Raw genomic sequence first — 14,215 nt, 5'->3', positions numbered from 1 at the left:
GAATAGCATTCTATTACATGGACTTTTACCCATAGAAATAACCAATTAAGGATCACACAAAAGGAAAAAGCAATTGAATTATCCTCCTCCTTAAATACATTTCATTTACCTGGTTTTGAAATTAAAAATTGATTCATGAACATTTGATGAACATTAATTTCGTGAACACATACATTCTATAAACCCCTCCCACCCACCCAGTGTGCTGGGTGGGTGGGAGGGTTTGCAAAAGTAGAACAAAAGAGCAATGGGTTGTGGGGAGAGGAGGGAGGAACTTTCCTTATCAGAAACCAAAAATGATTTGGTGGCTGAGGAATAATATGATCAGACTTGTGCATTTAGAAGAATCTCCTAAATGAGGGAGAGGGATTTTAAAGGGGAATGAGACTGGAAGAGAGTCTATAAGATAGACGGGATAGGGATCATTTTTCTTCTTGGACAGAATGAGGCAGGTGGCACAGAGAAAGTAAGTGGCTTGTTCAAGGTAGCAGGATACGGCTGCTCTAGGGATAAGACTATGATATCCTCATCTACAGTCCCATAACTCTCTCCTGTGCTGGCCTAATTGCAAATTCTGTTTCCCTGGCTTTCTATGTCCAGACCGGTGGTCATGGCATCACTTTTTGGGTTTTTACTCTTACACTGGGAACACATGCAAAGCGGATCAGTATTTAATAATGCCATTGGATGCAGGCCACATCTCAGCCTGTGGCCAGAGCCTGAGCAAAAATGAGAAATATTTGGCAAAGGTCTCTGGGCAAATAGCCTGGGAGACAATTTGACCTTGTACATAATTAGATTTGTGAACCAGTCTAATTACATAGTAGTAATTATATGACTAGACTCAGACCAGTACTTTCCACCACCAAATGTGTGAGATTTTTTCTCACACTAACCAATTCTTCATTCTCAGTGGACACCAAATGGATGGCTACAACTCAATTAAAGTCCGACACTATTTACCAGGGGTTAGCATCAGATCCCACGTGTTAAGGGTTCAATCTCACAAGACTGCTCCCATTTCAGACAGCAACCACAAGTCCCAGTTATCACCTGTGCTTCTGACCAAACAGCCATAAATCGGAGGTTCCCATGACACCGTCTTCTGGTTTGATCATATGCTAAAATGGCTCACAGAAATCAGGAAAATAAATTACTTATCAGATTACCAGTTTGTTATGAAAGGATACAACTCAAGAACAGCTAGATGGAAGAGATGCATTGGGCAAGGTATGGGGAAACGGGCACAGAGCCTCCGTGCACTCTCTGGGGCACCCCCCTCCCAGTACCAGCATGTTGTTCACCAACCCAGAAGGTCTCCAAACCTCTTCCTTTAGGGTTTTTGTGGAGGTTTCATTACAGAGGCATGCTGATTAAATCATGGGCCATTGATCATTGACTCAGTCTTCAGTCTCCCTCCTCTTCCTGGAGGTGGGATGGGGTGGGGTGGGGTGGAGTGAGTAGGGCTGAAAGCTCCAACCCTCTCATCTCATGGTTGATCCCCTGGCAAACAGCTCCCATCCTTAGGCTATCCAGGAACTCCCAGCCATCAGTCATGCATTAGCAGAAAAAAGACACTATCATTGGTGAGATTCCAAGGGTTTTAAAAGCTGCCAAGAAAGGGAGAGGGTTATGTCACACCAGTCAAATAAAATTCACTATTTCAACAAATGCTTACTAAGCTCCCGTCCTGTGCCAGGTTCTGAGGGGAATTCTGAGATGGATAAAACTCAGTTCTAGTGCCCAGGGAGTTCACAGCCTGGTGAAGGAGACACAACCAGGGTGCAGGGAAGGATCTCCTGGGTGCCATCAAAGGGGGACTAGCAGCACTCCTAGGAGCACAGGAGAGGGGAGATTAACACTGTCCAGGAATCTGAAAATCTCTTTGTAGGTGTGGAGAATGGACTTGGATAGGAGGAAAGGGAGGGTGCTATTTTAAGAGTACAGTAGTCCCCCTTTATCTGTGGTTTCACTTCCTGTGATTTCAGTTACTGACGTCAACAGTGGTTTGAAAATATTTATTACATGGAAAATTCCAGAAATAATTCATAAGTTTAAATCGCATGCTACTCTGAGTAGCGTGATAAAGTCTCGTGCCATCCCGCTCCATCCTGCCTGGAACGTGAGTCCTCCCTTTGTCCAGTGCATCCGACAGTCAGAGTACGGCAGTGCTTGTGTTCAAGTCGTCCTTATTTTACTTAGTAACAGCCCCACAGCACAAGAGTAGTGACGCTGGCATATTGTTATAATTGTTCTATTTTACTATTTGTTATTCTTGTTAATCTCTTTCTGTGTTAAAACTTCATCATAGATATGTATGTACAGGAAAAGACATCGGATACATGGGGTTTGGTACTATTTGCAGTTTCAGGCATCTACTGGGCATGATCCACTGATCAATGGTCTTAGAACATGTCTGCCATGAATAAGGGGAGTCTACTGTATTGATTCTGATTAATTCCTGAGAATGGGATGTTATTTCATTCACACGAAAGCCTTTTTCCTTTCTTCCACTCTTTCTTCCTTTTTAAAAAATTCTCCTTCAGAAAAAAAAAGCAACCCTGGATATATGAGACAGGGGGCAGGGTGACACGGGAAATGAACCACAGTCCTTTACCTGGATCTACTCAGAAGACTCTGTAGCTACCATTTCCCCAACATGTACCACGCCATGTATTTATTTGAATACTCATGTCCTTGTGACTCAAAGTTGATGTTCTACAGGTTGTGGGAGGTACAGGATCCTGACTCTTGGGAGGCAGTTGCAGTTCAGAACTGGCATTCTCTTGCGGTTCTTTTTCCTGCAATTGTACAGAAGGCTTGGCTTAGAAAGTTGAGACCCTGGCCCTTCTTCTCCCCTCCCCATTCCTGTCTGCAGCCCTGTGGGGTCAGTAGCACCCTAGGTCCCTTTGGGAGCCCTGAAGTTGTATTTACATAGCTTGTTCCCATTGATTTCCATGAATTATTACACGAAAGAACAATCAGTGGTCCTCTCTCTTCTAGCAGCTACCAGAACCACCTTCTCTTTGGCCCTGTCCAGTAACTATGTGGATGCCGAATGTGGAGGCTACCAGGGTCTCCAGCAAGCACCTCTCCCAGCTTTATTTTTGCTGGTGAACTCTTACTCAGGCTTCAAACTTCAGATCGAATGTCACTTCCATTGGAAAGCCTTCCCGCACCTTCCAGCACTCTGCCAGCACTGCGGGAGATTCTGCCTCACCTTGCTGTTGCCACAGGCTCCATCCTTCTGCTAATAGCACCTCTCTTAGTTTGCTTTTGGTTGCTTATAACAGAATACCTGAAATTCGGTAATTTATAAAGAAAAGGAATTTATTTCTTATAGTTATGGAGGCTTGGAAGTCCAAGGTCAAGGAGCCACATCTGGTGAGGGCTTTCTTGTTGGTGGAGACTCTGCAGAGTCCCGAGGTGGCACAGAGCATCATATGGGAAGGGGGCTGAGTAAGACAGCTCAGCTTTGTCTTCTTCTTCTTATAAAGCCACCAGTTCCATTCCCATGATAATCCATTAATCCATGAATAGATGAGTCAATTTGTAAGGGCAGAACCCTCAAGACCCAATCGCCTTTTAAAGGTCCCACCTCTCAATACTGCCACACTGAGGATTAAGTTTCAACATGAGTTTTGGAGGGAATGTTCAAACCATAGCGGTACCCATGACACAGTGTTGCCATTTATCTGTTTGCAAGTGTGTCTCCACTCTACTGAGTCATTAAAGTACAAGGACTGTGTCTTAATTTATTTTAAAATAGCTTTTTAAATATCTAATTTACACACCATAGGTTATCTGTTTAAAGTGCACAGTTCAATTTTTTTTTAATATAGACACAGAGTTGTGCAACCATCACCATATCTAATTTCAAAACATTCTGTTACTCTCCAAAGAAACATTGTTTTCCTTAGTAGTCACTCCCGTTCCTCCCACCTACCCTATCCTTAACTCTCAGCACTGGGCAACCATTCATCTATATTCTGTCTCTATAAATTTGCCTTTTCTGGACATTTTACATGAATGTTTTCATAGTAATTTATTTTTCGTACACTCTATTCTGCCATTCAGTAAGTGCTTAGGAAATGTTTGTTCAATGAATGAATGAATGTACTAAAGATTGAGAAACTGCTTGGAAGCGTGGCACCGGGGAAAGAATACTGGACCAAAAGCCAGAAGACCTGCACTCTAGGCCTGGTTATGTCATTTATTTATGTGACCTAGGGAAAATCACTTGACCTTTCTGATTCTCAGCTTTCTAGTCTGTAAAGTAAGGATAATAATATCTGCCCTCCTTATTTCAAAAGTCCACAGTAAGTGTCAAATGAAAAAAATCACTTGGAAATATTTTGCATAGCTCTAAGCAGGCTGTATAGATGTAAGAATAATTTATGTTTGTGTTTACTCTCATCCCTTGAAATGCCTATAAAAATAAATCACTTATTACACGAATGACACAAGGAGGAGGAAGAACAACAGAATGCCAGTCTAAGGAGATCAACCAGTGGGATATTGGCTCCTGGAATGACTGCAACGAACTCAGGGAAAAGAGCTAACAAATGTCCTGGTTATCCCACATCCATTACCACATGCATTTCCCAGCCAAATGGGAAGATAAAAATCTGTTCTCGAATGAAAATTAAACTCAATTCACTGGAAGAAAAATGATGATATAATTTCCTCTTATCTTTTTGCTCTTAGGAAATTCTAATTAATATGCTAATTACTTCTGTTTTCCAGGGACTTTGCATCCATCGGAAAGAGAGGAGATTCAGGTTTAAGAGTTTAAGAGTGAGCTCTTTATTGCCTCACACAGAAGTGGAAGTGGAGAAGGAACTCTGTTCCATGATGGCTCAGTCCCTTTCTCTCCCTTTAGGTTTAGAGGACTTTGTAGGGGGAATATGAGTATATTTATTTCTCAAATGTGAAATTCAGGCTCTGCAGAGAGATATACAGGACAGAGATGGAATGAGATTATTAGAATAAAACCTCTGAATCTAATAAGGAGTATTTTGGAGAAAAAAAAAAAACGGTCTTGCATGTGAAGATTTATCTTTAGATAAACTTTTCTTCCACCCAACATTTTTGTAAAACTCCCCAAGTTCCACCCTTTTGTAGAGGTTAGCAGAGCCTCAGACCTTGGTCTGGTCTAGGAAAGAGTTTGGATAAAAATACATGAATCTGGACAAAAGGGCCAGCCCCACTTCCTTCAACCTCTTAAAGTCTGAGACTTGGGGCTTTCCCAGAGGTGGGCTGGTGAGCCAGGCCTCCCCACTGTTTCCACCTGGTGGCCTTTGGGCACTGCCTTCCAACTTGTCACCTTGTTTTTCCCATTCCCCTGATCATCTGATCAGTCTACTGCCTCCCTTCCCAATAAAGGTCATGTTCTTCTCTTCCTCTGTTCCTATTCCAGCTATTTCCCCCATAGCCACTGCTTCCTTCTAATCCAGGGTTTCTTACCCTCAGCACTATCGACCTTAGGTCATATAGTTCTTTGTGATGAGGGGCTGTCCTGTGCCCCATAGGATGTTTAGCAGCATTCCCAGCCCATTCCACTAGATACCAATAGCACCTCCCAGTTATGACAACCAAAAATGTCTCCAGACGTTGCCCAGTGTCCCCTGAGTATGAAGTCACCTTATTGAGATCCCCTAAACCAGTCCTTCCTCCCTTCATCCGGAGCTCTTGTTTATTAAACATTTACCACGGAGAAGACACTGAATTAAATCTTTCGTGTGTTTTATGCTGATGGTTCTCAAAATTTAATGAACATAAACATCACCTTGGAAGGTTCTTAAACTGCATATTCTAATTCAGTCATTTTTTTGGGGGAAGGGCTTGAGATTCTACTTTACTTTTATTTATTTTTTTCTAGACAGGGTCTTGCTCTGTCACCCAAGCTATAACGCAGTGGCAAGATCATGGCTCACTGCAGCCTTGACCTCCCAGGCTCAAATGATCCTCCTGCCTCAGCCTCCCGAGTAGCTGGGACCACAGGCATGTGCCATCACAACGAACTAATTTTTATTTATTTTTATAGACAGGGTCTTGCCATGTTGCCTAGGAGGACCTCAAACTCCCGGGCTCAAGCAATCCTCCCACCTTGGCCTCCCAAAGTGCTGGGGTTACAGACGTGAGCCACTGTACCCAGCCCAAGATTGTACATTTCTAACAAGGTCCCAGATAATGCTATTACTGCTGGCTCATGGGCCACACTTGGTGAGCAAAGCTGCAGGTCATCACATCTTCATGGTCTTATGAGGACTGTATTTCACAAGTGAGGAAGGTGAGGCTCAGAGGGCTCATATGTGGCTCGATCACCTTTTGAACCCAGGTCTGCCTGCCTCCAAAGCTTGCGCTCATAACTAGATTTTCAAGTGATGTTGGGCCAAGGTTCCTAGGGGCTCTCCTTGCCCTTCCTTCTCAAGTAATAATGCTATGATAAGCTCATCGGAGGCTGAGGTCCAGGCACATGTTTGCCTGAACTATCCATGTTACATGATTCCTTCCCCAGACAGAGTGAGCTACTCAACGATCCCAGGTGTATCCTGAGGCCAGCCAAGGTGTATCCATGACCTCATGCCTCTGTTCCAGCCTGCCCTTTAACAGCTCATCCCACCTGCCTGCCCTCCCCGCCTATCTGCAGACAGTAGTCTAGGATTTCAGCTGCCCCGGGGGCTCATTTTCCCTCTCAGCTTCCTGCTTTAGCTGTCTCCTGCCTCCCACTCACCTATTACTCCAGCACTCTCACCTGGTCTTCTTTTCTGTCTCATCACTGCCTCTTGACATCTTTATCTCATAGTAGTTAGTTAGGGGTTCTTGGTAATGCCCTAAATCCTCATGGTGGGAAGGGGGGAGCGGGGGAAGAGAGTGCGCTGTGGGGCTGTTTCTACTATTGGAGGGTAAGACTCGGGACCTCCAGGAACAAAGGATTCCGGCTGGTGGCCGCTATAGCCGAGCAGACTGCTGGCCAGGGATTGCAAAGGAGTATTTCGTTTGCTTAAGAAAATAAACAACACTGAGTATGAGATGGAGGGAGGGGGTGTTGGTGCCAGAGAGATTGGGAAGAGTCTGCCAAGGGTGTGTTCTACTCACTCTCCTCTTTTCTTTCATCTCCACTGAGCTGGAGGCAGTTATCCTGTCCCCCACGTCATACTCCTACTCCCGTTTCCCATGCCTGGACCCAGGTTGGGCAAACTCTTCCTGTAAAGAACCAGATAGGAACTATTTTAGGCTCTGTGTGCCATATGGTCTCAGTCACAACTACTCATCTCTGCCTCTGTAGCACGAAAGCAATTAGCAACAATATGTCAACAAACATATGTGACCCCATGAAAACTTTATTTATTATGGATACGGAAACCTGCAAATAATGTCTTTCTTTTGATTTTTTCCCCAATCATTAAAAAATGTAAAAACTACTCTTAGGTCGCAAGGTTAAGCCATTCTCAGCTTAGCAGTGGCAGTCTGGATTTGGCTTGTGACCTACAGTTGGCCAATCCCTGATTCCCAAAATGTATTCCTCAAGGATGTGGGCAAATAGTTATGGGAAATGCTGGATTAAACAGAGTTAAGAAGCATCAGACATTTCCAGGACGGGCTAGCACATGCCAGGGCTCTCTAACTGACCTCATTAGGATTCATCTATTTCATGGAGGATCTTGCAAGACAAGAATTCCTCAAGCATAGAGTCTGAGGACTGTGCTTTGGGAAACACTGCTCTGCTTGATGCCCTCACTGGGCACATGGTAGAATCTAGAGCTGAGTGCCTTGCTAGCTGGAGATAGGGTCAGAGCTCTTGACTTCTGTGGCACTCTTGACACATCATGCTGTCTGTGTCCCCTGAGTGGTTCAGAGCCACACAGGCCAAGACTAGCCCACCAGAGCACCAGGCTTCCCAGCTTTCTGGGCTTGTCTATGCATACACTTCCTTATTCTTCCTGGTTTCCAGAACCTAAGGAGAGGCACATTTTGGTTGAGTGATTGTAACCCTAGGGACCATGGGTAGCTGCATGTCAGGAAACACTCCTCAACTTCCTGGCCCTGATGGATTAAAGGAGAGGTACTTACAGGTTATTTCTTCGCTGTGGACTACTGTCCCAGCATGAATAGGGCATCATTATTGAATTATTTTGACAGGAAGGAGACTGGTGTATGCTGCACAGTAGTAATGTATTTACATGTGTACAGAGTTTATCAAGCACCTCTGTGTTGTTTTTGCATCTGTTTATTACACTTGCCCTTGGGGGGAGGTGGCACAGATTTTTAAAAAATTTATACATGCAGAGACTGCAGCTCAGAGAAGCTAAGAGACTTGCCCCTGCCCACACAGCCAGTGGTAGAGCCTGAACTCAAACCCAGGTCTCATCTCACCTCAGGGGCTGCTTTCCCCATCGCTCTATTGTCTTAAAGTGATGGGTGACTAGGCAATGAAGTAATTCTCTAGGAAAGCATGACCAATTTCCCTTTCTCCACCTCCTTCATTTTCCTCTCCACCCCTCCCCCCTCAGCCCCCATATATATACCCAAATCTCCACAAAGCCTTGCTTGCCTGCAAACCTTTACTTCCGAAACGACTTCCATGGCTGGATGGGAACCTTCTACCCACAGCTACGCTTCTGATTGGTGAATGGTGAGGGTGCCTGTCTAACTTTTCTTTTCTGTAAAAAGAACCAGCTGCCTTCAGGCAGCCAGCCCTCAAGCATCACTTACAGGACCAGAGGTGAGCATGGGGGATTCTTGGTTACTTTTCTTTGAAGGACTAGACCTCTACTTTATTTGTGAAAGGGGGTCAAGGCGGGGACAGCAGAAGTCAATTTTTTTGAGTGTTGATGTAGGGACAAGACATGACTGTGACGAGCTGCTTTCGCCAATTTAACACCAAGGAGAATTGAGGCTGCATGGGAGGAAGGCCAGGAGCAACACGAGACTGAGAGATGAATTTTCAACAGAGGCTGCAAAGCCTGTGGAGTTTAGCCAGGAGCCATGGCTCACGCCTATAATCCCAGCACTTTGGGAGGCTGAGGTGGGCAGATCATTTAAGGTCAGGAGTTCGAGACCAGCCTGGCCAACATGGTGAAACCCTGTCTCTACTAAAAATACAAAAAAAAAAAAACAGTTGGGCATGTGTTTTCGATATTTTCAGATACAAAAATGCCAGCTATTTGGGAGACTGAGGCATGGGCATCACTTGAACCTGGTAGGCAGAGGTTGCAGTGAGCCAAGATCATGCCACTGCACTCCAGCCTGGGTGACAGAGTGAAATCCTGTCAAAAAAAAAAAAGCCTGTGCAGTTTGAAAGAGCAGAATGAAAAGACATTGAGGGAGATGCTGAAGCATGGCTCCCGTCCCCTGTGACCCGTAACCCAGGGGTCGCCGCCTCCCTAGCCCCGGTGCCAGCAGAACCGAGTCTTCTCTGGTCTTCCTCCCGGTGTAGGGGTGGGAGGCAGTTTCTTTAGGTGTCAGACCAGTGCCTGGAGTAAGAAAAGGTTCTTAAATGATTGTGTAAAGAAGTACGAAAGAAACGGAGAAAGTGAGAAAGGGAGAGAGTGAGAGAGGAAGGAAGGAAGGAAGAAAGAAAGGTAAGGAGGGAGGGAGAGAGGGAGGGAAAGGACAAAGGGCAAAGAAGGCAGGGGGAAAGAAATTCTCTGCATCAGTTATAATAAATACATAATGGCATTAGGTTCCCCAGCTTGGAGGCTCTTCACACAGTCCTTCCCAACTGGCACTTCAGAGGAAGGATTTAGAGATTATTCATCTGGAAATCTGATGCCTCTCTCATTTGGTTACTAAAAAAAGTGAATTTTTAGACTCAAGAATGAGTGATTAGTGGAGGTGGCATAGTCTGTGTGTGACCCTGACCTGCCCTCTGTGCCCCTCCCTGGGACCAGGATTAACCCCTCGCTCCCTTGTGATGAGGAGTGAGGGACAGCCGTCTCCTAGGGAGGAGAAAAAGACCTGCCTGCCTATGTGTGCCTGGTGGCTTCAGGCAGAACTTGGATAAGCACATGTCTAGTTCAGCTCTTTGTTTTCCTGGGTTTGGGCTCCCCAGACATGGCACATTAGAACCTCCCATTTCTCCACTCTTCTGGGTCAAATTCTGACTCGTAGGTTGTAGGCTAGAGAGAACTGCGATGGAGAAGGAGGAGGTGCAGGGCGTGTGGGTGTGGATGGGCAAGGTGGGGAAGAGCAGGTGGACAGATGGCAAGATGAGCGGCCTTAAGTTTGAGGGGCAGAAAGACCCCTGCTTCACACCCAGTGCACCCTAGCAAGGCTGCCGGTTTGCAATAGTCTCAACTTTCCCATTGGAGAGCGCTCGAGATTGGCCCGGGGAGACCCTCAAAGCGTTTTCCCAGGGCATGTCACTCTGGGTCAGAGGGCCGGCCTCACAGGCTGCCTCCCTTTCTTTCAGCAGACCCTTCTGCCCTCCGACGGCCTCTCAAATGCAGATGGCTGCGCTCCCTTGCCTGGGTTTTACCCTGCTTCTCTGGAGCCAGGTACCAGGGGCCGAGGGCCAAGAATTCCAATTTGGGCCCTGCCAAGTGAAGGGGGTTGTTCCCCAGAAACTGTGGGAAGCCTTCTGGGCTGTGAAAGACACTCTGGTGAGTAAAGTGCTGTTCTGGACCCCGTCGCGGGGGTTCCTGGGGGCAGTGGGCCAGTGGGGCGAGGGGATGCTATTTTATGATTCTGGAGTCCTTCACAGCTTGCTAATCAGTTTCCAGTTTCCCATATAATGACTCTATGAGGTCAAAAGGCACCACAAGCCCCATTTACACATGAGGAAACTGGGGCTCAGAAAAAATGTGGGCAGCCTCGAGTGAAATGAGCAGTGCCCAAGCGAAACCATGAAGAGAGCTAGATTCATCCAGGCTTCGTCCCTAATGGAGTCTTCAGCTCTAAATCTGAGAACTGGAATGAGTGGCTGGGCTGCAGAGGAAGCTCCAAGGGCAAGAGGCAGCTCTGGGGTGCAGGCTGTCCTCCTTCACATCCTGCTTCCTCACCACATGGAATATGGAGCCAAAATCCTGCCCATAGTGGTTCTTAAAGCAGATAGGCTTATTTCCTCCCATCTCAAATGACCAGAGGCATCAAACAGCTTCCTTATCAAATCTATGTTCAGGATCTAAGAATAAGAAGAACTCCTGGGACTCCATTTGCTCCTGGGGTGCCAAGCTTAGTCATTTTCGTGGCTGCAACCTTGTCTCTCCTCCCCATAGGCCAGCTCAGCCCAGCCCTTCCTGGGTCCTCCTTTGGTCCCTCTGGCCTTTGAGATCTCACAGACTAGATAGATTTAGGGGTCTAGGGAAGCAGCACATATTTGCAGAGTTGGTTTCTATGCTGACCCCTAACCTGGAGATGTCTTTTCTTTCTGTTTGCAAAGCAAGCTCAGGATAATATCACGAGTGTCCAGCTGCTGCAGCAGGAGGTTCTGCAGAACATCTCGGTAATCAGACCTCGGGGACACCACCCTCTGTGGGACTGGTCTACTGTGGGTGGGAGTGCAAGGCTTTCTTAGGGGAGGTTGATGAAAGCCCTTCACTTCTTCCCTGGACTGACCTTACACAAGACAGGGCCAGGCTGTGAGCCAGGGAAGTCAGTGTCTGAGGTTATTGCTATGTGGTATGTGTGTGCAGTGGTACTGGGAGATGGGGAGGGTGGAGGCTTGTAAACATCTTTCTCCATTTAGCCAGAGAATTATATATTTCTCTTTTACTTGTGTAGGCCCAATCGGCATCTACTCAGGTTCATGTCCTGTCTTCCGTTTTCATCCTTTTCTCTGGGTCCTTTTTCCTGGGTCCTCCTTTGGTCCATCTGGCCTTTGATATCTCACAGACTGGATAGATTTAGGGGGTCCAGGGAAGCAGCACATATTTGCAGAGCCGGTTTCTATGCTGACCCCTAACCTGGAGACATGTTTCCTTTCTGTTTGCAAAGTGAGCTCATGACTTAAAATAATACCTAACAAAAGGATTCATCTTTTCTGTCACCACAATCAGGTAGAGTATGTTATCAAGGATGGGTCACCATCTTCTCATCACCCATCTAGTGGGCACAAACCTACTGAGCCCTGAGCCCTGAAAGATGTGGCACTTCAGGAGCTTGAGGGGGCTAGAGTGTAATTGCTGTGTCCAGAGATAGTAGTTTCTCCTCATTTCTTCTGTTCTCAGTCATTTTCCAGCCAACTCTATATCACCAAGTCCAAGTTCAAGCCCTTTTCAGGGTCCATCATATCCCCATAGCTGTTAAAGAGGCCATGTGGCATAGAAGAAAGAGTATTAACCAGATGGGCAGTCAGGAATCCTGGGAGCTAGGCTGCGTCTGCCACTGATTGATTATGTGACCTGGAGCAGGTCATTTCTCTCCCTGGGTCTTGGTTCCTCCTCTCAAACAAAGATGCTGCTATCCATGGTCCCTGAAGGCTCCTACAGATCTAAGGTTCATCATCGCCTTCTAGAAGATCCCTATCTCTGCTGTGCTTATCTTGCCTTGGGTGGTATGTGGGTTGTTCCTTCAGGGGGTCAGGGTGGGCAGAGGCCTTGGCTCAGCAGTGACCCAGACCTTCCCCAGGATGCTGAGAGCTGTTACCTTGTCCACACCCTGCTGGAGTTCTACTTGAAAACTGTTTTCAAAACCTACCACAATAGAACAGTTGAAGTCAGGACTCTGAAGTCATTCTCTACTCTGGCCAACAACTTTGTTCTCATCGTGTCACAACTGCAACCCAGTGTGAGTAGCACAGGCTCTGGATACTGGCAGCTCTGGGTTCAAGTCTAGGTCTGCTTCCAATCTGCTGGGTGACCTTCTGCAAAGTACTCCACCTCCCTGGGCTTCAGTTTGTTATCTGTAAAATGGGGATGATCACTCCCGCCTGGCAGGATTGCTATGAGAATTAAAGGAGGCAGCCCCTTTCACAAGGTGGGAGTTTGGTATTGGCTGCCTTGGGGATGCAGGATTCAGCCCTGGGCTCTCAGGCTTTGGGAGGCCCTTTGGCATCACCAGCTCCTACCTAAAAATTGGCACAACTTCTTTTCCCATGTTATACAGCAAGAAAACGAGATGTTTTCCATCAGAGACAGTGCACACAGGCGGTTTCTGCTATTCCGGAGAGCATTCAAACAGGTAAGGCCAAGACCTGAGAGCTTGCCCATCCAGCAGAATGGACTAGTCTGAACCACCACACAAGGGCTCCTCAGAGACCCAATGCAGAATGTAATGCAGGGGACACCATCAGCTTTGCCCTAAAGCCCCCTGACTTAGCAGGTGCACAGGTATATTTGCAGAATCATCGTAAACTAAGTGGTCTTTTTTCTTCCAGTTTTCAAGTTAAAGTGCTTTTATATTTCCCTACAAGATGATTTTACTAGAGGAAATTTCCCTGTGTTTTGTAGGTATTCGAGCTGGGCAACTGAAGTCAGAAGAGATGGAGAAAGAAGGGAGACACCCTACCCCCACCCCATACACATTTGCAGTATTTTCCATGATGCTCAACTGGTCTAGTGTGAAAAACAATTATGGGAAATTATTTTTGCTTTTCCAAAATTATGACAACAAAGAAAACCCGAATTTCATCCCCAGCCTCCCTCAAAACATAAATGATTTTGATCACTTTTTTTTTTGAGGAAGAGATGCATCAGCCTTTAAATAAATGGTGAAGAGCAATAACATCTCATGGAGAGGGGCCACCTGGGCTCATTTCACCTGCACAGTGGATTCAGATGGTGGGCCATATCCACCCCATACTGCAGTTTGTGGTTCCTGTTGTTAGGGGTGCCATACATCTTTCCCTTATTCTTTGCCCACTGATACTCACTAGCCTGTTTGTTCTCACTCCTGAAGCAGATAAACATGTGTAGATGGAGGAAAAGTGACAGGCAGGTGGGCTCATCAGAGGCCATCCCAAAGGTGACCCGTCCCTTGGATTGGAGTCAGGTCTATTTTAGGCATGGCAGGTTGGAAGAAAGACTATTCTCATAGCTAACATGGCTGACCTTCAACCCTCTTTCCCTTTAGTTGGACATAGAAGCAGCTCTGACCAAAGCCCTTGGGGAAGTGGACATTCTTCTGACCTGGATGCAGAAATTCTACAAGCTCTGAATGTCTAGACCAGGATCTCCCTCCCCCTGGCACTGGTTCGTTCCCTGTGTCATTTCAAACAGTCTCCTTTCCTATGCTGTTCACTGGACACTTCACGCCCTTGGCCATGGGTCCC

The 14,215-nt window shown here is 46.3% G+C and overlaps 1 protein-coding gene across 3 annotated transcripts; it reads left to right on the top strand.

Annotated features, from left to right (window-relative positions):
- Window positions 1-8,942: 8,942 nt before the first annotated feature.
- Window positions 8,943-14,100, top strand: IL24 (interleukin 24). Of its 3 annotated transcripts, none has more exons than XM_032136651.1 (6): window positions 8,943-8,983; window positions 10,418-10,607; window positions 11,387-11,449; window positions 12,574-12,732; window positions 13,051-13,125; window positions 14,017-14,100. In XM_032136651.1, exons 1-6 carry the CDS (start codon window positions 8,943-8,945, stop codon window positions 14,098-14,100), a joined length of 612 nt encoding a protein of 203 aa, XP_031992542.1. The 3 variants fall into 3 exon arrangements, with proteins under 3 accessions (XP_031992542.1, XP_031992541.1, XP_031992543.1); XM_032136650.1 differs by having other exon boundaries at window positions 10,415-10,607; XM_032136652.1 differs by lacking the exon at window positions 12,574-12,732 and having other exon boundaries at window positions 10,415-10,607.
- The last annotated feature ends 115 nt before the right edge of the window (window positions 14,101-14,215 follow it).

Source organism: Hylobates moloch, unplaced genomic scaffold (genome assembly GCF_009828535.3).
Source record: "Hylobates moloch isolate HMO894 unplaced genomic scaffold, HMol_V3 SCAFFOLD_18, whole genome shotgun sequence".
NCBI lineage: Eukaryota > Metazoa > Chordata > Mammalia > Primates > Hylobatidae > Hylobates > Hylobates moloch.
This window is presented reverse-complemented; position numbering and strand designations above follow the sequence as displayed.